The 20,505-nt window shown below is 38.6% G+C and overlaps 1 protein-coding gene across 2 annotated transcripts in view; it reads left to right on the top strand.

The window, feature by feature from the left end:
• Positions 1-20,505, top strand: part of CLASP1 (cytoplasmic linker associated protein 1) — a 304,172-nt gene that overhangs the window by 193,736 nt on the left and 89,931 nt on the right. Inside the window, exons 25-27 of one of the 2 annotated variants that reach the window (XM_006868736.1) lie at positions 11,862-11,965; positions 13,850-13,873; positions 15,606-15,850. In XM_006868736.1, coding sequence (XP_006868798.1) covers positions 11,862-11,965; positions 13,850-13,873; positions 15,606-15,850 — 373 coding nt within the window. The remainder of the gene's footprint in view (positions 1-11,861; positions 11,966-13,849; positions 13,874-15,605; positions 15,851-20,505) is intronic. The other variant, XM_006868737.1, reaches the window with a different exon arrangement.

The following is a 20,505-nucleotide window of genomic DNA, read 5'->3' as shown; positions in this document are numbered from 1 at the left end:
AACATGTGTTTCAGTAGATCAGGTTACCAAATTCTTCCCTAAAAGGTAAAAGTCAGGATTAACATTAAAACACTATAAAAGTTTAACAGGAAATAAAAACCATCAGATGATTTTTCTGGCCTACTAGCATTTCATGTAAGCATGACTCAGGATCTACCTAGGAATTTTGCTTTTAGATCAATTGGCTTATATGAGAGGGCTTGACAAAGCTTCTGGGGAAATTCTGTTTTTTGAAGTCCCCTATATTTTTGTCGTTTCTTCCTCTTCTATTATGCCTTGCCCTTCATAATGTATTATTAAATAGGATGTTTGGTTTTAGCATTTAATACAGATAAGGTAACATTAATTTATTGTTTTTCAATTTTGCCTGCCTCATTAATTCCAATCCAAACCCAAATCTGTTGCCATCACGTCGATTCAGACTCATAGCAACCCTGTGGTATAAACTAGAACTGCCCACAGGGTTCCCAAGGTTGTGTCTGTCTGTTGTTTTAAATAATTACTACGTGTGAGGCATCTGCACATTAACATGAAAGGCCACAGTCTGGGACAGACTACCACATCTTTCTCCCAAGGGATCACTGGTGGGTTTGAACCACCAACTTTTCTGTTTGCAGCCAAATACTTAACCACTGTGCCACCAGGGCACCCGTTATCTCATTAGTTGGCCTTTGTGATAATTGTTTACCTATATACTTATTTTAAATCCTGTTTGTAGATTAGTCTCTAGAAGTAGTATTTTCCCTCTTGTGTTCCAAATTTTTCCACATTTGAACTGTTGATATCACCACTTGATGGAGGTTTGGGGCAATCATGGGTAGAATTTCATAAAATTATAAAGTACAATGATTATTTTTCTCTATGGTACATCTATCTAGATTAAAGGAGCCAGTCAGCATGAATGGGTGAACAATCTGTGGTAAAAACCAGAAGGGTAAAAAATCTACAGATTTATGTACGTTGTAACCTTTGATCATATCTGCCTATTCCTGTTTTGATTCTTTATTGTCTTCACAAAGCAGCACAGTCCAGAGAGAGCAGAGAGAACAAAGACTTCCTGTGGTTATAGCATATAGGGTATAGTTTCAGGAACTGGATAAAAATTCAGAGGTAATCAGGCCAGAAATTAAAGAGAATGCTCATCTAAACACTCACATATATGGACAGATGTCCAAACTTTCTTTATCATTGTTTGAGTATGTCTTTTGGAGTTGTTGCTGTTAAGTGCCATCAAGTCACTTTGTGACTCATAGAGACCCTGTATAGGGTTTCCAACGAGCGACTCGTGGATTTGACCTTCACTGTGCAGGTGCGGTTCAAAATGACCTTGTGGTCTAGTGCTTGTCACAGTAGGCAAGTGAATAAAACAAGATTTGCACACATATCCGATACATTCGCAGATGTGTACATGATCTCATGGCATGTATCTCACTTAAATGACGAGACTCTTCTTGCTCTTGACTTTCCCCGAGAGGCCAGATGGCGGGCCTAGCGAGTTAGCATGGAACTGCACAGGGCATGTCATGACTCAGAGTGTGGTGGTATTCTCAAAGGATAAACAGCAGTGCTTTCTGGATTCCAGGAAACTTCTCATTCATTGGTGGAGCCCAGTAGAAGATTTCAACTTTTTAATGCATTTAATTTAGAACCTACTGTGTATAGGAACCCTTTAGAATGTAAATATTTGCTGATTTAATAGTCACTGCAACTTACAGTGAAAACTCATTGCTTCTGTGTCACCATGGCAAAGTGCATTTCAGTTTAGGCATTTCCAGAATTCCCAGTGAAGCCTTGTGTCGACTGACTGCTCTGGTTCCATTGCGTGCTTGACCTTTCCAGGATGGGGCTGATACAACTTATGTACCTTTAGGGCCTGATTCACTCCAGCTCTGAGCAGCCCTCAGCACTTTGGCTCCTCACCTCCTCAATCTTCTTTGTCATGGAGTTTTATGCTTTTGGTTTATCAGATGCTTGTGTTACAGTTTGGCCATACAATAAATCTACCTTTGCTTTGAAACAGTAGGTATTGCTCATACAGAATGCATAGCTTTTAATGTGTCCACAGTCTCTTACAAAGACATTTCCTTCCAGTCCAGAATGAGCAGATCCTCTCAAGCGGGAAGGATTGTCCTATCAGCTGTATGTTAGGATACCTACAGGCATTCGTTCAGCATGCAAAGCCATTTCCAAGGTTGTGCCAGTAATGCACTTTTTGTTTGCTCAAATTAAATGGATGAACAAGTGATCTTTTCTGAGCTTCATGGCCCAACTCTAGTGTTAGACCTTAGGCTATTCATGCAGGTGTGTCTTACGTGTCAGGAGTCTCCATCTTGCATACAGTGGGGATGAGAAACTTTAGTCACAGAGAATCATAAAGAATTGACTGTTCTCAGTCAGTGGAGGGATCTTTTCAACATATATGTTGAGATTTTCAACCCATGCTGTAGACTCTGAATCTGACTAGATATTTTAAGGAGCTGGAGTAGGGGAGCCATAGGCAAATCTCAGATTTCCCAGAGAAAAGCAGGGATTGGATGTTCAGTCAAGTGAAGGGAGAGCATCCCCAACTCCTTATGTCTGTTGGTTTAAATAGTTAATTATGTGTTTAGCAACTGCTGCACATTTTACCTCAAAGGGCAGGTTCTTTAGTTGTACTAGCTCACATCACCTATCTCAGTGTAAAGGACAGGCTGGGAGAAGTGAATCCTCTTCCTTTTCATTAGGTAAATTCATGGATTTCAGTGGCCAGACCCTTTATTCTGACTATGTATTGTATCCAGACGAAATGATCTTTGTAACAACCAAATCAACATGAAAACAGATTTAGTCTTTTATTCTATTCTAGAGAAGTCTGCTAAACCCATGAAAAACGGTAATTTCTAGAAGGCTTTTTGCTTTTGTAATTCTTCATGCCAGTTTGTTCTTTAGCAAGATTTCCTTTCTTATATTTGGATGTTGTTTTTCACCTCCATACTAACATTTTTAGTTCTCTAAGACATTGAGCATAATCAGGTTTTTATATAGACCCTCTGTTTTTGGCCCATCAACCAGTGCAACCTTAGCATGGGGAGGTGGTCCTGCCATCAGTACTCCCTAGCGTGAACAATGTCATAATTACATGAACAGAATGTGACTGACGTTTTGTGAGTTTTTCTGTCTGCATTAAACTTGTTCACCTTCTCTGAAACCCTTCATGCTGCACGCTAGCACGGAGCAGCCGTATCCCTCGACCCAGCATGAGTCAGGGGTGCAGCCGCGATACCAGCCGTGAGAGCAGCCGAGATACAAGCCCTGCTCGGGGCTTCCCTCCACTTGGTGAGTACTAGTAGGTGCTGATTCTGGAAGTGAAAAGTTCTTCCCCCAAACACTGCTAAGGTGGAATGACCTGCTTCCCCTCCTCCGCTGTTCTCATGAGTCTTTTTTCTTTCTTTCTTCTTCCTTAGTTACCCTTTGTTGTTACCCTCTGCATGCATAGATTTGGGCACCTTTCAATTTTATTAGAGGAAAAAAGCACCACTCCACCATGTACCTGTTGTCTTTTTTGACCACTTGCCTTTCTATGTGGTAATTTCTAGTAGAAAGCAAGACTCAGCCAAAGCTACTTGCTGGGTTTTTTTGGTCACTGAATTTCTACAGTTTATCTCTGATTTTGCCAGAGATCAGTTGTGATCCAATTTAAAGAAGGAACAAAAAAGCCCATCCTGATATCATTTAGAAAATGTGGCATGAATGAAGATGTTAGTCTTCCTTTGTTAAGTAAATAATTTCAAAGCTTGCTTTAAAGCAATCTTGAAAACAACTTTTAGACAAACCATTTAAATGTGTAACACAGACGTAAAAAATTTGCATGATTAATTATTCAGATATGTTTAAATTCTTCCTGGGCTCAGTAAGGTATTCACTGTTTGTAATGTGATGTCATGTAGAACCAACAATCACAGCCACTGCCATCGTGTTGATTTCGACTCATAGCAACCCTGTGTAGGATTTCTGAGTCCATAAATTTCTGCAGGAGCAGCAAGCCTCCTCTTTTGTCCATGGAGTGCATGGTGGATTTAAACTGCTGCTTACCTTTGAGTAGCAGCCCAACACATAACCTGTTGTACCTTCAGGGCTCCTGTTTGATGCCATACTAGGGTCCAGTTGACACTTAGTTAGTGAGCTGAGTTGTAGCTCTTACATTACTACCTCCTTTATTGAACTTTCTGACTCATAGCAACCCTGTGTAGGGTTTCCGAGGAGCAGCTAGTTGATTTGAACCACCAACCTTGTAGTTAGCAGTCCAGTGGCACCATACCAGGATTCCACAATACTTCGTAGCAGTCAAATGTAATTTTTGAATTCCGTACTAGGTTGCTATGAGGTATACTGTAAGACCTTCATCTTATATCACCAACCACGTGTCCATTGGTTTTCCTCCTTTTTCCCCCTTCATTTTTTCTCATAGTCAGAATTTGTAAATTAACAATTTCCAAGATTCAAGAAAAGCATTACAAAGAAGGGAAAACAAATCTTTTTATTATATTCATTTTTCTTTTTTAACCTTGGATAATCCTGTCTTTCTCTACAATGGACATATCTAGTGCATCTAGTGCAAGTTATTAATCCCTGAAACCATCTTATCCACACATATTTTTACGAAAATATTCTATATGCTTCAATAATTATTTTTTAGTTCTTTGCCATGTTAAGTGCTGTTGTTTGGCACTGCCCAGTGGGTTCTGACGCATAAAGACCCTGTGCATCGCAGAAGAAAACACTGCCTGGTTCTGCGCCTTCGGTACAATTGTTGTTACATTTGAGCCTGTTGCTGCTGCTACTGAGTCAGTCAAATGTAAATTTTCCTCTTGATTACTTTAAAGGGTTGTTGTTGTTGTTAAGTGCTGTCAATATACAAAGGGTAGAAATCGTTTTATACTGATTAGGCCCAGCCTTGAAATTATGTGGCAATTTGAACTGTAAGCAATCTGTTATTTTGACTCTGTATTAATGTAATATTACTATCAAATATTTCTACCAAAGAGGGATGTTAGATTAAAATCATATCATCTTAATAATTGTTTCTATCTCCTTTTAATGTTATAACATATTTTTCCCCATAACTAGTATTGATTATCAAAACCTGTATATATTTCTTTATGATCCATTATACTTTATGAGGTTCTGAAAAGAACCGTACACATATGCAGAAGCCCTGCTAGTTTCAGATGAGTCACTGGACTTGAGAGATGCTGTGACTGTTCACTTGATGAGTGAGTGGGAGAACCTGAGGAGGTGCCTCCGCTGTACTGACCAGCTTTCACAGCAAGCTTGAGTAGTGGAAAGTTGTTAACAATGCAGGAGTGGCAGTGATGATTTTTCCTTTTAAATTAGGGTTATATAATATAGCTATATGCCCTCCGTATTTCATCTTCCAAACAGTCTGCTGTTATAAGTGAACAGTTGAATCTGTTTGCTGCTTATATTGCCCCTTAGAAGCAGCCTGGTGTGTTTTTCATAGACATACCGGTGTGGACTGATTAGAACCTTTCTAGCCCAGCGTGTGCTCTATGGACCACATAAGGTATGCTGTACTCTTCAAGTCCTAATTGAACCCTGCAGAGTTGAATGACCTATCTAGTCTAATTGTATTTCACTGTTTTTTGGTTAAATGTTGTTGTTCAGGGCTGTTGAATCGGTTCTGAGAAGCAGCTGGTTGGTTTGAACCACCAACCTTGTGGTCCAGTGCATTACCCTACAGCACCACACCATCTGATTAATTATCTTGGTGAGGACCCAGAATGTCAAGATTTAGAATGACTCCAACCAAAGTAGTTGATGGGATTGCAGATGTATCATCTCTTTCCTAACAAACTTTAACATTACATATGCTTTTGGTTGTAATCCAGACAGTATTTTACTTCTTTTGAACTTGGTTTTCATACCATGTGTTTTCCCCCTTTGGGTTAAATCCATCCCTAAAACTTACGTCCAGCGAGAACCACAAGACTGCTCGTGTGTGTTCAACACTAGTCTGAGTATTCATCAGCTGGAACCCGTGCATGTTCCCGTTCACACTCCGCAACATCCATTATCATTCTTCTTTTACAGGTGATCAGACAGACTCTTAGGAAGATTAAGCAACTTTAGGAAATTAAATTTAAAGGTCACAAAGCTACCAAGTGAAGAAAGGTCTGAATTTAGAGCCCTTCTGTTACGTTACCCTGTTATGTGAAAGTTGTTCTGATAGTTCACTGTCTTTGATCAGTTTTCTCAATATGTATTAAATATTTCCTGTGAGACCTCTCTAAGGTTAGGCACATAGAGAATGCTCCAGAGATATTTCTGACTCTCAGCAACCCCGTTTCCAAGCTTGTAAATCTTTACAAGAGCAGAAAGCCTTATCTTTCTACCTCAGAGCAGCTGATAGATTCAGACTGTTGATCTTGTAGCTTGCAGCCCAGTTCGTAATCCACTGTTAAGTGCCATTAAGTTGGTTCGACTCATAACGAACTCTATAGGGTTTCTGAGGAGCAGTTGGTGGGTGTGAACTGCCCACCTTGTGGTTCATAGTCCAGTGCCGATCCTAAGCAGCAGTGGTGTGAATTTATACACCCTCTCCTCACTTACCTGCATGGTTAGGTTCCAAAGACCAGGTTGTTAAGGGAAAATCAGCCTAATGCGGAAATGGACGGTAGCCTCATCAGACCACTAAGTGATTATATATATCGTTCCAGAACTGCCAAACCACTGGAGATTATGGCCCAACCAAGCTGACACATAACCTTCATCGTGTGTCTGGCATCTCTCTATTCACTACTGTCAGCTGGATGTCATAATGTAAAAATAGTTGAAGAGTAGATTTATGTATAATTGTCATGTATGTGAAATGGTGAGTAGCAAGAGAAACTGTTTATATGGTTATATTGAGAAGAGGTCTTGATTTAGTGCTCTAGGATTCTTCTATGGGGTTCTGATGCGGTGCTGTAGGATAAGCACTGGACTACCAGCCACAGGGTTGGAAGTTCAAACCCCTCAGCTGCTTCTCAGAAACCCTATACTGCATTGTTAAAGAGTCGAAACTGACTGGAAGGTACTTTACAACAACAAGGACTTTTGTGTAAATCAGGTTTTGATGTAAATCACCTTGGAGTCCACTGCTTGTGAGTGTCACAGTGGGCTCGATATGTGACAGATTCACTGTGGAAATGGAGTAAAAAGCTGGTTTTATAAAAGAACTTCTAGCTCAGCTATTGCTTCATGGCTGTTTCTAGTCTAGACCCTCAAGAAAAGACACTGATATGCTTACTTCTGGTACATTAAATGAATAATGTACTTCAATCATATGAAAAGACTTTTGTCAACTTTCTCATGGAAGGAAAGTGATTATTTTATATTAGAGATTACCAGTTTATTTTTATTTTTGTTCATCTTGAAGACGGAGGACTTTTCTTTCTGTTTTTATAAGCTGGTGAACATTTATCCTTCTTGACCAGGTAACTTTTGCTGTTTAGTACTACATATACCGTGGAGTCCTGGTGTGGGGCTGTAGGATAAGTACTGGACTGCTAACCACAAGATTGCCAGTTCAAATCCACCAGATGCTCCTCGGAAACCCCAAACAAGGTTTACAACCTTTTAGTCAAGATTGACTCAACAGCTTCTAATAGCAACAACATACCCTGGATTTGCACATTTTATATAAATAGTATTTTGAAGAGTTTGAGGTTTAGTTGTGACTATAAATATATAAGCATGACAGGATACTGTACTCTCGTAATGCCAGGGAAAAGTAGCACTGCTCGGTAGTACTTTGTTAAGCCTTGGAGAAAATCACCATACTCTTCCATTTCTTTCTGAGGATAAAGAAAAGTCATATGCTATATGGAACTATGTTTGATAAGTTAATGTTATAAGTAGAGTCTATTTCATAATTATTTCTAAAAGCCTAGTCTTTCATGTGAGGACAGGGTGTAGCATATGTATTTGCTCAAGTTAATGAGTTGTGAATACTGCTAATAGAATACTTTTCTGATGTCAAAATGAAAATTGGAGTTTACTCTTACCCATTACCGCCATTACCAGAAGCAGCGGCACCACCTTTAACTCTACTATACTACCAGTGTTTACTGTGTACCAGGCACTGTTTCAGTGCTGTGTGAATGATCTCTTTTAAACCTTTTAATAACTCCCAAGAGGTAAGTACCGTTATTTATACCGTTTTTCACTTGAGGAAACAGAGACACAGAAGTTTAATACTTTGCTTGAGGTGCTCTACAGCTAGTTGGGATCCAACTAAGATTTGCACACAGTGGTATTACAGAGCTAGTGTTCACAACCAGTGCAACTGCCTCTCCACCGAAAATCAGAAAGCTTATTATAAGTAAGTTAATAATTAGAAAGCAATTAAATAACTAGCACATTAGTAATTTATTTGTGCATGTTCAGTAGATTTCAAAACAACTAAAATTTTGAATGGCCATTATAATCAGACTGGAGAAAACGGAATTCCAGTGGTTAAGCTGCTCCTTACTGTGATTTTATTGATTTCTGTTCAAAGAACATACATTATGAACACTTTTGTTTTTGGTGCATGGTTGCATATGCATCACATACTGATGAAACATCTCATGAACTGAGTGAATAATCCATCTTCCTGCTGTTCCACTCTGGGATTTGGATGGTGCTCAGTGACTCTTGGTGTTCTTCATGTTACATATTTCCATAATGGCTGATAGAGGCTTCATGGCGTGAATATAAACCCAGAGTCCAAGTCGGTTAATGCATTCTTAGTTTGGAACACCTTAAAGAGTGCCTTGTTGTGCCTGTGTGTTTAATCACTGTGTGAAAGCCAGCAGGCTACCATAGATGTTTGGGGATTGACACTTATGTCCAATTATATCCAGCACCATTTCTTTCCATGAGAAAATGTGGCCTTGTTGGTAGCAGTCCCTGTGTTTCCTTTGGACTGTGGCATTCTCTGTCTCGGGTACTTCTGTGTTAATCCTGTGGGTGTTGCCATTCCTTTTACCTGCAGCCTCTCGACGTCATTCCAGGTCCACTAGTGCTCTCTCCACTGCTGAATCTGTTGGGCAGTCAGGTGAACAAGTGCTAACTGCATGACTTGGCTTCTTCATCCGTTCTAGTTTCATACCATTAAACATTGTTTTCATCAGTGTCAGCTAGCACTTGGCATGTATGCACTTCATATTATTTTGTACCCAGTGTGCTTTTATTTTTTCTGTTCTTGAATGTTTATATCGTTGTCTTATTAGGTCTTTTTTAGATGCTTTGTAGCCCATTTGAGACTATCACTTATCCAATATTCATATTTATATAAATAATTAAATAGAAATGAGAAAACGCTTATCCCTACCCTTTCCCCCAGGAAAACAGCAACCAAAAGTAGGTATTATGCAGGATCCCCGTGGGTAAATGGGGTACCCATATCATCCAACAGAGTCTCTCATCGCCAAAGTCTTCACTCCCAACAGGTCAATTATTAATTAGTGTTAGTTATCAGTATCAGGTTCTGATTATTTTGAGGTACTTTCTAGTTACCAAATATTCCAAACTATACTATATGACCACCACCACCATACTATATATAATATCATATGTATAAAATTAAATTGATTGTCCTGATATGTTTTATGGAAAAACAAAATCAGGATTCAGGTAATCGCGTGAGGCACAAGGTGGTCCAAGCCTTAGCGGTCTGCTGACCCCAAACCTTCTGTCTCAGCTTGGTTTAACTATACAAATAATGTATTGGTAAGCCTTAGGGGTTTGCGTAGTTTAACTGATAGTTTGATGTGCTAACAGTCCTTGATGGCTGCAGTTTTCTCAATTGAATAAGGCATAATCTGTTAATTTGTAGACTGTTGAGGGTGACCATTCACTGAGAGAGATTTTCTCTGTTCTTATAAATGGAGGCAACTGCGTTTAGCTCTGTATAGTGATATATACATTCCTCCAAACTTTATGGGCCAGACTGAGGACATGGTTAGTATGCATCTATCTCTTGGGAAATTTAGTACTTAATACATCAGAGCAGTAAGAACATAGTACAGACTTCTGTCTGGTAAATACACAAATCTATGATTTTGTGTATTTAGATCCAGAAAACATTTCCCCCTAATATTTTAAGTTCAAATGATATATAATAGCTAACAGACGATCAACAGTCACTGTGTAGGGCAAAGCCGTATGCATTTGGGAAGCACAGAATAATTGCATTGTTCTTAAAGTTTTAATTTTGTGTCTGAAAAATCAGTATTTCCCTGGAGCAAGAATTGCTGGCATGAGATCTTTTTTTTTTTTTTTCCCCAAAACTCAGTTTTATTTAAGTTTATGCTAGATAACTTTTAGATGGCTTATAACTGAATTATTTTCATTCTGTTACTCATGAATCCCCTACTATCTACCCTTTTTTAATGAAAAAAATACTTGAACAAAGATCATGTACAAAACTATGCTATATTTGCAAAATCTCAAATTTTCAGTTTTATTCTATTCTAACTGATAAATATGTATATCTTTAAATATACATATGTAAATTGCATTGTTTCTTTAATTTCTCTTAGTGTATATGGCACATTAAATGACCTTTTAACATAATGAGTGAGATGACATTCGGTATGACCAGGAAGTGCATTAAAAAAGGGGATAGTAAAACATACAGTTTTCTTTCTTTATAAAAACTCATGACTATACGACTATTTTGGTTAGCAGTATTTAAATTATTTACTTTTTCTGTGGTGTTCAGAGGTGTAAAGTTTTGAAACATATTTTAGAAACTGAAAGTAACAAATCAGCTTTAATGTTCACCACTTTAGATGATGATATGATAAATCTGAAATTATGTCATTTTATAGAAAAGATTCATATAAAACAGATATTAGCATCCTCCCTGTTCAAAATGCTTCGCTAACATAAAGATTTTCCTTGTCCAAACAATGTCTTATTAGTTAACAGGGAACATTTTTGAAATGTTAACCTTTTTCTTCTGAAGGTGTTTGTACATTGGAATGTTAACTCTGAAACTTCTCACCAGTAGATGGTGTGATGGACTTTTGAAGTGAAACCTATCTGATTTTCTCCTGTTGTTTGACTCTCCAGCTAGCACGCTTAGAACTGCTTAGTCTGGACTGCTAAAATTTGTTTTAAATTCTTTGGATTCTTTTCATTTTGTTTACATGTATAAAGATTATTATTCATAAATCCTTGGAAGGATTCAGGTAAAATTTATAGTGAATGTCATCTGAATGATGTATTTTGCCGTGAAGATGCTGGAGTTTTGTGGTGACTATTAAGGAATTTTAATAAAATTTATTTTTAAATCTTTGTTGGTGACCCCAGGCATGATGATGAACAAGTACCCAAAATGAATTGAGTTTTATATTGGTTAAGCAGTATTGACACTAATGAAAATTTGCACACAAACCAATTTATCATATTTGTTTCAAATTCTAACGTTTTACTACTGTATAAGTCACTTGTCAAACCATGAAGCTTTCTAATTAGCTTGACAAAGTATCAAAGTCACCTGTCTCTAGAGGGAAAACCTAAATAGATTAAAAGACTTACATCATAGCTTAGCCCCCCTTCTCTAATTAAAATCCCCTTTTCTTTTCCATGTCTTAAAATTTTTCAGTAATAAAATATTAACAATGTTAGCTGACAGAGTGTTCTGTAGCATAACAGAATTAACTGTGAGCAACTTAAAGTCTGCCACAGGTAAACAAATCAATAGTAGTTAAAATTGGCTAGAGACTTTTTAATACCTCTGTCCCATTGGTTGGAAAGGCATTAGCCCTTGCAAAGAACTGAGAGAATTTGAATTAAAGTGACACCTCTTTTGCTTTTGTTTTTTCCAATAGACCGATTTGGGCTTGGTCAGCCAGGAAGAATACCTGGTTCTGTGAATGCCATGAGAGTTTTGAGCACAAGTACAGATCTGGAAGCTGCGGTTGCTGACGCTTTGGTAAGAGGCACAGTATGTGCAGAGTCTCCCTGGGTTACTCAAATGTGTTGCTCTTAGTCCTAACAGGAAATTTCCCCAAGTTGGGTGACTAAATCGTTGATACTCTTAAAATTGTATAAATGTTGGGTAAATTTATATTATTGATTTCTTCTGAAAGTTTTACCTCTACACGTAAGTGAAAGTTTTCCTTTCAGAACATTTTAGCATCAAGTCTTTCTTACGTATGTTCCTCTGTGTCAGGGAAGTTTTGACGACATTGGGCTTTTCAGGTATCGTTGGGCTTTCTTTTTCTTTTTTTAAACCCATGTTTTCCCCCTATTTCCCTTTTTCCATTCTATTGCTTCCTATTTCACTCTTAGCATACTTTGATGGCATAATTGAATCATATTATTACAATAGTAGGTGATAGAATTTGCTGTTTGAAAACTTAGCATTTATTCCAATGCCGCATTACTTGGTCTACATGTTTTGTGTTGTTGCTTAAATGGGTCCTGAAGTCTTTATGAGAAATCGTCCTAAATTTTCAGGTCGGTTTTTTGAGGACATAAAGCTCTGCTGGAATGTGGTTTTTCATCATTATGATATAAATCTCTAAAAATCAATATCAAGTGGTCTATGTAGCCTTGATATTTAATTTAGGGTAATAGCAGAAAGTTCCTTGGTAGAATCCGCATACGATGTTTTTAAGGGTTCCTTTTTGAAGATGTGTTTTATCTGGTACTGGGACGGCCTCTTGCATATTCTGGTTTATGTGCTTAGTATATGGAATAGATATTACTTAGAATGATTTGATCTCTGGCCTGTCTTTTGCTGTTTTAAGATTTTTTTTTTCTTGTAAGGAAATATGGATATAGTATCTTTCTTTTGGACTCTGAATTTTTAATCCATCGATGTTTCATCTGATCAAAAATTTATAGCCCAAGTCTACACTGAATTTCATCATCACCCCTTTCCCTCATTTGTTCCTATTCAGTCAGATTTCTGTGACATGTATCTTGTGAACAAGCAGTTTTCTCTTACTAGAATGCTTTCTTTCCATTTTGGCAAGGACTCCCTGTTCAGCTCTACTTATCAGCCTTAGATGTGTAAAGGTGTTTTTTTTTTTTCCTGACAGGTATTGAAGTCGAGGGTAGTTGCTCTAACCATGGGTTCAACTCTCATTAGGAGCTGGAACATAATTCTGTGAACCTGTTTCTCCATCCAAGTTGTAGCACATGGAATCTGTCTCTTATTTACTCAGAAACTCTAGGAAGTGGAGGTTAAAGTGGTGGGAAATGATGGGGCTTCCATTTAAGGCATGGGAACTTCTTTGTTATTTAAAAAAGCTACATAGGGCCTGTGTGCAAAGTTCTGAGAGGCTGAATGGGACTTGAGAATTTGAGCTGTGGCTTTACTTTACTTGCATTTTTTCCTCTGAGCCCTAGCTCCCTTTACACTCATGCTATTAATCAGATCCTTGACTTAATCCTTCTTGTTCTTTCTTCTCCAAACTACTTTGTCTTGGAAAGTGATCTGCTTCAGGACAAGCGAAAGTTCAGGCACGGTAGAGAATCCTTGCCTAACAGAATAGAAGCACCACAGGCAGACAGAATGTACCAGGGGCATCAGAGGTGACCCTGTAGACAGAGATGTGTCCCACTGGTATGGGGGGAGTTCTGACAGAATTATAGCAAGTATTGGAAAGGTCCTAGAAGAGATGGTAGGAGACACCATCGTGAAAACATTCTTTATTATTTGCTTGATATGAAATTCCTGCTAACCTATGTTTTTGGTTTGCTAAAATATGTTTGCTATACACTTTTGTTGCAAGAACAGTCCCTACATATGCTTCTGACATAATTCTCTATGCTTTTTCCCCGTCCTTCAATATTTTCCTGCCTACAGCTGTTAGGAGACTCCAGGAGCAAGGTACTAGTGCTTTAACTTTTGTTTTACAACTTTATTTTTTCTGTTGCAATTATATTTCCTTTAGGGACTAGTGAAAGCCACAGAAATGTAGGAAAGAAATTCTGAATGACGATTTTGTTGAATCTAGTGATGCTTTTGTTACTGATGGAATTAATTACATATTTCAGTTTTTATTTGAAATGCCAAGTTCTACTCCTTCTCCTATTGATGATGGTGGCGGTGGTGTGCCACCGAGTCAGTTCCGACTCATAGTGACCCTGTGTAGGGTTTCTGAGGCTGTATGTATTTATGGGAGCAACTGGGAGATTCAAACGACTGACCTTTCAGGTAGCATCCCAGCTTGCACTCCACTATGTTATTCCCAGGGCTCCTACCTCTTCCTACTAGTGCTTCATTTTATTGTTAATCCTATTTGTATTTTACTGTACTCTTAAATTGTTATTACTTTATGGAAGAATTTATTTGATAGCGTTCTTATTTCAGGAAGTTAGTTTATGTGTAAGTAAGTAGGACAAGGAGCTCTGGTAGCATAGTGGGTTGCATGTTGGGCTGAAAGGTCAGCAGTTCGAATCTACAAGCTACTCTGTGGGAGAAAGATGAGGCTTTCTGCTCCCACAGATATTTACAGCCTCAGAATCCCTGTACAAGAGGGTCACTATGAGTCGGAACAGACTCAATAGCACACAGCAGCAATGACAGCATATGTAGAATGATGCATCCTCCAAACCAGATACTTGGGAGAGTGAAAGGAGGTACTATTAGTAATTACACTGGGACAGTAGACATAAAGTAGAACTGTTCTGAGCAAGTTGGGGCACATGTATAAGCTATCTGATTAAGGAACTGCATTCATATGACTGAATCCAATGACAGTGATTTTAGAGAAATTGTATTTTATCAGTCGTGTATAGCCTAGTGTGGCACTGTAGGGTAACCACTGGACTATGAACCACAGTGCCGGTGGTTCAAACCTACTCACCATTTGTTAGAAACTTTATATACAGGGTCACTATGAGTCTGAACTGACTCGATATTACTTAACAACAATATAGAGCCATCACTTATGGGTTTAACTTAACAGTTTTATGTCCAGGGTAAGAGAAATTAATGAAGCAGGCAATATAGTCTACTTTTAAAAGAAGCCCATTTGTGTTGAGAAACTCTAAGTCCTTAATAAAAGTGACTCTGCAATTTAAGAATCCTTTTATATAGACTATTTCTGCTACTCAACGTTTTAAATTTCAGAATTCCTTGAAGGAGCTTGAATGTTCAAACAAGTTTACTCATAAATCCATGGTCATGATCTATTGCTTTTGATTGGAGGGTTTTTGGCTACATAAACCTGTAGTGTTGAGCTGAGTTATTAAACTATATTTATGTTTAAACCTCATATAATCAAATCTGTGAAAGAGGCTTTATTATTGTCTTCAAGATGGGGAAACTGAAGCAGAAAGATTAGGAGGTTCATAACACAGGCCTGTCTGTGTTATTGTAAAGTCCATGAACACTAGAGGTCATCTGCTACAAGTTGCTATGCTTACTACTTACTTCACCTCCTGGAAGACTGCTTCTCTGTTTTCATTCCCTAACCTAGAAGAACAGAAAAATGTGTGTGATTCTTTTTGTATTTGAATATTTGTTGTTGGTGGTTTTTATTGGTATGACGCCTGTAAACCTATTTCTCCTTTCCATCTCTCTCTCCATCACCCCCTTCCCTCATTGGATCTGGAAGAAGAAGCCTGTGAGGAGGAGATATGAGCCCTATGGAATGTACTCGGATGACGACGCCAACAGCGATGCCTCTAGCGTCTGCTCTGAGCGCTCATATGGCTCTAGGAATGGTGGCATTCCCCATTACCTCCGGCAGACTGAGGATGTGGCTGAAGTGCTTAACCACTGTGCAAGTTCCAACTGGTCAGAAAGGAAAGAAGGACTTCTAGGCCTGCAGAACTTACTGAAGAGCCAAAGAACACTGAGGTGAGACATGAACAAAGATTGTGAGCTAGTATTGCATCCCGGGCCATACTCATCAGGCATTAAACTGCATCGCAGTCATTGATGGAGTCCTTACCAAGTTTCAGGTCCTGGTGCAGAAACTGATGGTACTAACATGATGAGGATATAGTCCTTTGCCCTCCAGAGACTTTGAAATGCTTGGCTAACAGTTTCTAATTTATTATGTTTTAGTAAACATTTGGCTCCCTCTAGCACCCCCGTGGTCAGAGTCCGCTCCAGTTATTAGTGGCAGGATGGATAGTGGCGCACGCTTTTCCCAATTTTAAAACATTTGCTGTCTCCTTGTTCTGTTCAAATGACTGCCTTTTGGTCCATGTACAGGTTCTTTTTGAGCACAATTAAGTGTTCCAAAATACTTATTCTCCTCAGTGTTGTCCATAGCTTGTCATGATCCACAATGGGACATGAAACCAGGTATTGGTCAATTTCAGTTGGACACTTGAATGGTTTGCTATGTCAGAAATGACAAACTGAAGAGGAATGGTATTAAGGTCATCATCAGAGCATTTTGAGTTCTGTCTTGCAATACTATAATATCTGTGATAGGGATAGTACCATTACGTCTACAAGGAAGAACAGTTTATATCACTGATTTTCAAATTTACAAAATAAGCACTAAATCCAGTGATGATGAAATTGAAGGATTCTACCAACTTGTTGAAGGGGCTCAGGTAGTGTAGTGGTTACGAATCGGGCTGTGACCCTCAAGGTCAGCAGTTCGAAACTACCAGCAATGCCATGGGAGAAAGATGAGGCTTTCTGCTCCTGTAAAGATACACAGCCTCGGAAACCCTGTACAGGGTTGCTACGGGTTGGAATCGACTCAACAGCACTTCACAACAACCAACTTGTTGAGTCTGAAATTGAAAAAAACATGCAGTCAAGATGCATTAATAATTGCAATAGTCACAACTGTAAAGGTAGAAGTTTTGTAAAATAAAGTGGGGGAGTTGTTAATTTTTCAATCTAGGAACAGAGGACCCTGGGACCATCAAGGGAGAAGAGCACCAGTGGAATGTGGGACCCTATCCAGAGAAGCAGCAATACCAGAAATGGAGACAGATGATGACATGAAGAGATAGAGCAACTGAGGACTCTAGGCTCATGGAAAGAGGCTGTGTACTGGCGGCCTGGAGGCAGGCTTTGGTTGTTTAAATGATTATATATTCTTGAGTGTTTTTGTGTACATCAAAACACACGAACAAAAAAACAAAGACACTAGGGAATAGAAGCAAATATTGTTGAATGATGATGCATGGATGGGATTGTAATCATTACAGTGATACAAAATATGACAGGATGACTGCAAAACCGATGTTCTGCCATGTAAACAAACTGTGACTTAGTGTACAATAAAAGCTTTAAAAAAAGATGCATTAATAAGTACTGGTGATTATAATGTGAAACATAAAGGAAGACTTGTTGGAAAATCCTGCCTTGGTAATACAAATGATGCGGGAGATCTCATGGTAGACTTTTGCAAGACCAAAAACTTATTCATAGCAAGCAACGTTTTTCAACAACATAAGTAGCAGTATACATGTGGACATCACCAGAGGAACTACATTGGAATCAAATTGACTAACATCTGTGGGAAGAGATGATAAAGAGAGGCTCAGTATTTTCATCTAAAACCTAAGCCAGGGCAGACTGCAATAGCTGAAGCTTCAGAAAATTAAAACAAGTCCATGAAAACCAAAATATAACCTTAAATATAATCAATCTAAATTTAGAGACTGTCTCAAGAACAGGTTTAATGCATTAGATACCAATGACTAAAGGCCAAAGAGTTGTGGCATGACATCAAGAACATCATACAGGAAGAAGGCAAAAGGTCATTAAAAAGACAGGAAAGAAAGACAAGACCAAGATGGATGTCAGAAGAGACTCTGAAACTTGCTTTGGAATGTAGAGAAATTAAAGCAGGTATCTCTGGTAGTGTAGTGGTTACGAATCGGGCTGTGAACCTGAAGGTCAGCAGTTTGAAACTACTAGCAGCTCCGCGGGAGAAAGATGAGGCTTTCTACTCCTGTAAAGATTTACACCCTCGGAAACCTTGTACAGGGTCGCTATGGATTGGAACCGACTCGACGGCACTTAACAACAACAACAAGAAGAAATGAGGAAGTAAAAGTTAAACAAAAATTTCTAAGAGCAGTTCAAGAAGTAAGGTACAGTATTATAATGTAATGTGCAAAGGCTGGGACTTAGAAAACCGAAAAGAAAGAACATGCTGAAGAAAAAAATTCAAGCCTCAAGTTGTAATGTTGAAGGATTCTATGGCCAAACTATTGAATCACCCAGGAAGCATCGAAAGAAGATGGAAAGAATACTCAGTCACTGTTAACAAAATGACTTGGTTGATGCTCAACCATTCAAGAGGTAGCATATGATCCAGAACTGATGGTAGTGAAGGAAGAAGTCCCAGCTACACTAAAGGCATTTAGTGTCTTTTAGAAAAGACAGGATTCCAGGAATTGATGGACTACAAATTGAAATCTTTCAACAAACTGATACATTACTGGAGGCGCTCACACATCTATGCCAAGATATTTGGAAGACTAGTTCCTGGCCAGCTGTTTGGAAGAGATCCATTTCTGTGTCCATTCCTAAGAAAGGTGACTCAACAGAATGCGGAAATCATGGAACATTATCATTAACATCACTGCAAATTTTTTATGAGGCTAATTAAAATATGGTTATAGCAGTACATTGACAGGAAGTTGTTAGAAATCTAAGCTAGATTCAGGAAAGGACCTAAAACAAAGGATACTATTGCTGATGTCAGATGGCTAAAAGAGAATACCAGAAAGCTGTATACTTGTGCTTTATTGACTATGCAAAGGCATTTCACTGTGTGGATCTTAGACGGATTTGACACATTGTTAGCAACAGTCGGCTCAATTGTAACAACAATTGTGAGGATGGCGCAGGGCGGGTCAATATTTCCTTTTGTGTATAGGGTTGCTATGATTTGGAATTGATTTAACAGTACCTGAACAACAAGAAGAAATGCTCTGATGTCATTGATTATAAGATGAATCTCAATTGCAGAGTTGGTAAAATGTGTAAAAGTAGGTAATTTAGAATACTTGAAAATGGTATATATACTACGTCCTTTTGATTTTTTTTTTTTAAGATTAAAAAAATTACCTGGAAATGAGATCTCCTGCCTCCCTTTTATGTATGGTCTTTGTAGATAATGTAATTCTAAGTGATCTTTGATTAATGAGTCAGGATGTACTGAATGTTGTAGGAGGGTTTGAACCGCTAGCTTTTCAGTGAATAGCCAAGTCACAAACTGTTTGCCCCACCTAGGAACTCTTGAGTAATCTGGTTTATTCTAGGTATTCTTGCCCCTTCATTCATTCTATTCATGAATCTGTCATCAGAGGCTTTTCTCATTTGCCCTCTTGAAATATACTTAATCTGTGGAGTCTTGGTTTCACACTGTAGGATTAGCACTGTAGGATAAGCACTTGGTGTCACACTGTAGGATAAGCAGGTTGGTTTGAACCGTGAGGTCAGTTAGCCAGCCCCTCCTCAGAAACTCTATCCAGGGTTGCTATGAGTCCCATCCAACTCGATGGCACTTAGCAACAACAAAATGATAATCAGTCAAAAAAAGAAAATATGGTAATTGTTTTTCAAGAATCTTTTATTCCTACTGGTCCCACTTTCTCCTTTCTTAGTACTCACTATATATCCTTGAGTAATCTCTAGATGCCTATTAATCAGAGTTGGCTTAATCTAAATTTCAGTAACATTATTGAAAGATCATTGTACGAACTGCTTTGTCTGCATGAGAGGGCATTACTCAGGGGGTAATTAGGCTTCAAACAAGCCCTAAAGTACAAACTCAACCCAAACCCATTGTCATCGAATTGATTTTGACTCATAGCAATTCTTTAGGACAAAATAGAACTTCTCCATGGAATTTCCAAGGCTGTAAATCTTTTCAGAACCAGGTTGCCTCATCTTTTTTCCACTGGAGCAGGGAGTGGGTTCCAGCCACCAACATCTTGGTCAGCATCCCAGTGCTTAACTTAGTTTGCAACCAGGACTCCTTTCTGTAAAGTAAAATGGGACTCAAATAGTACAGCTAAAGAAAGGCAAATGGCGCTTACATGAAATGAACGTATGCTTTGTAGGTGTTGTTGTTAAGTGCTGTCAAGTCAGTTCTGAGTCTTAGTGACCCTGAATGGGGCTTGTGGGTTTGAACCGCCAACCTCCTAATTAGCAGTCCATTGCTTATCCTACAGCGCTGGAGGTAAGATGTGTACTGCCTTTCGTAATTCTTCCAGCAATCATTTGAAGGAACCTGTATAAACCTTTGTGACCAGTGAAGACGCTGGGATTTAAAGATGATCAAAGTACCTTTTCTATAAAATTACTGAGATTAAAATCCAGGTGTGTCTATCCCTGTGCTATTTTCTAGCTAATGCCTTTCAGTTGTGGAAGGCAGAAAAGAGATGTGGAATGAAATGAATGCCGTTTGACTCATGACTTTGCCATTCATTTCCAGATATGTGAGCCTGGGGTAAATCATTCTCTAAGTCTTAGTTTCCTTATCTTAAAACACGAGCAGGTCTGTCACAGTTCTGTTCATATCCCTG

Source organism: Chrysochloris asiatica, unplaced genomic scaffold (assembly GCF_000296735.1).
Source record: "Chrysochloris asiatica unplaced genomic scaffold, ChrAsi1.0 scaffold00123, whole genome shotgun sequence".
In the NCBI taxonomy this organism is placed as follows: Eukaryota; Metazoa; Chordata; class Mammalia; order Afrosoricida; family Chrysochloridae; genus Chrysochloris; species Chrysochloris asiatica.
Note: the sequence above shows the minus strand (reverse complement) of the source record. Positions and strands in the feature narration are given on the sequence as shown.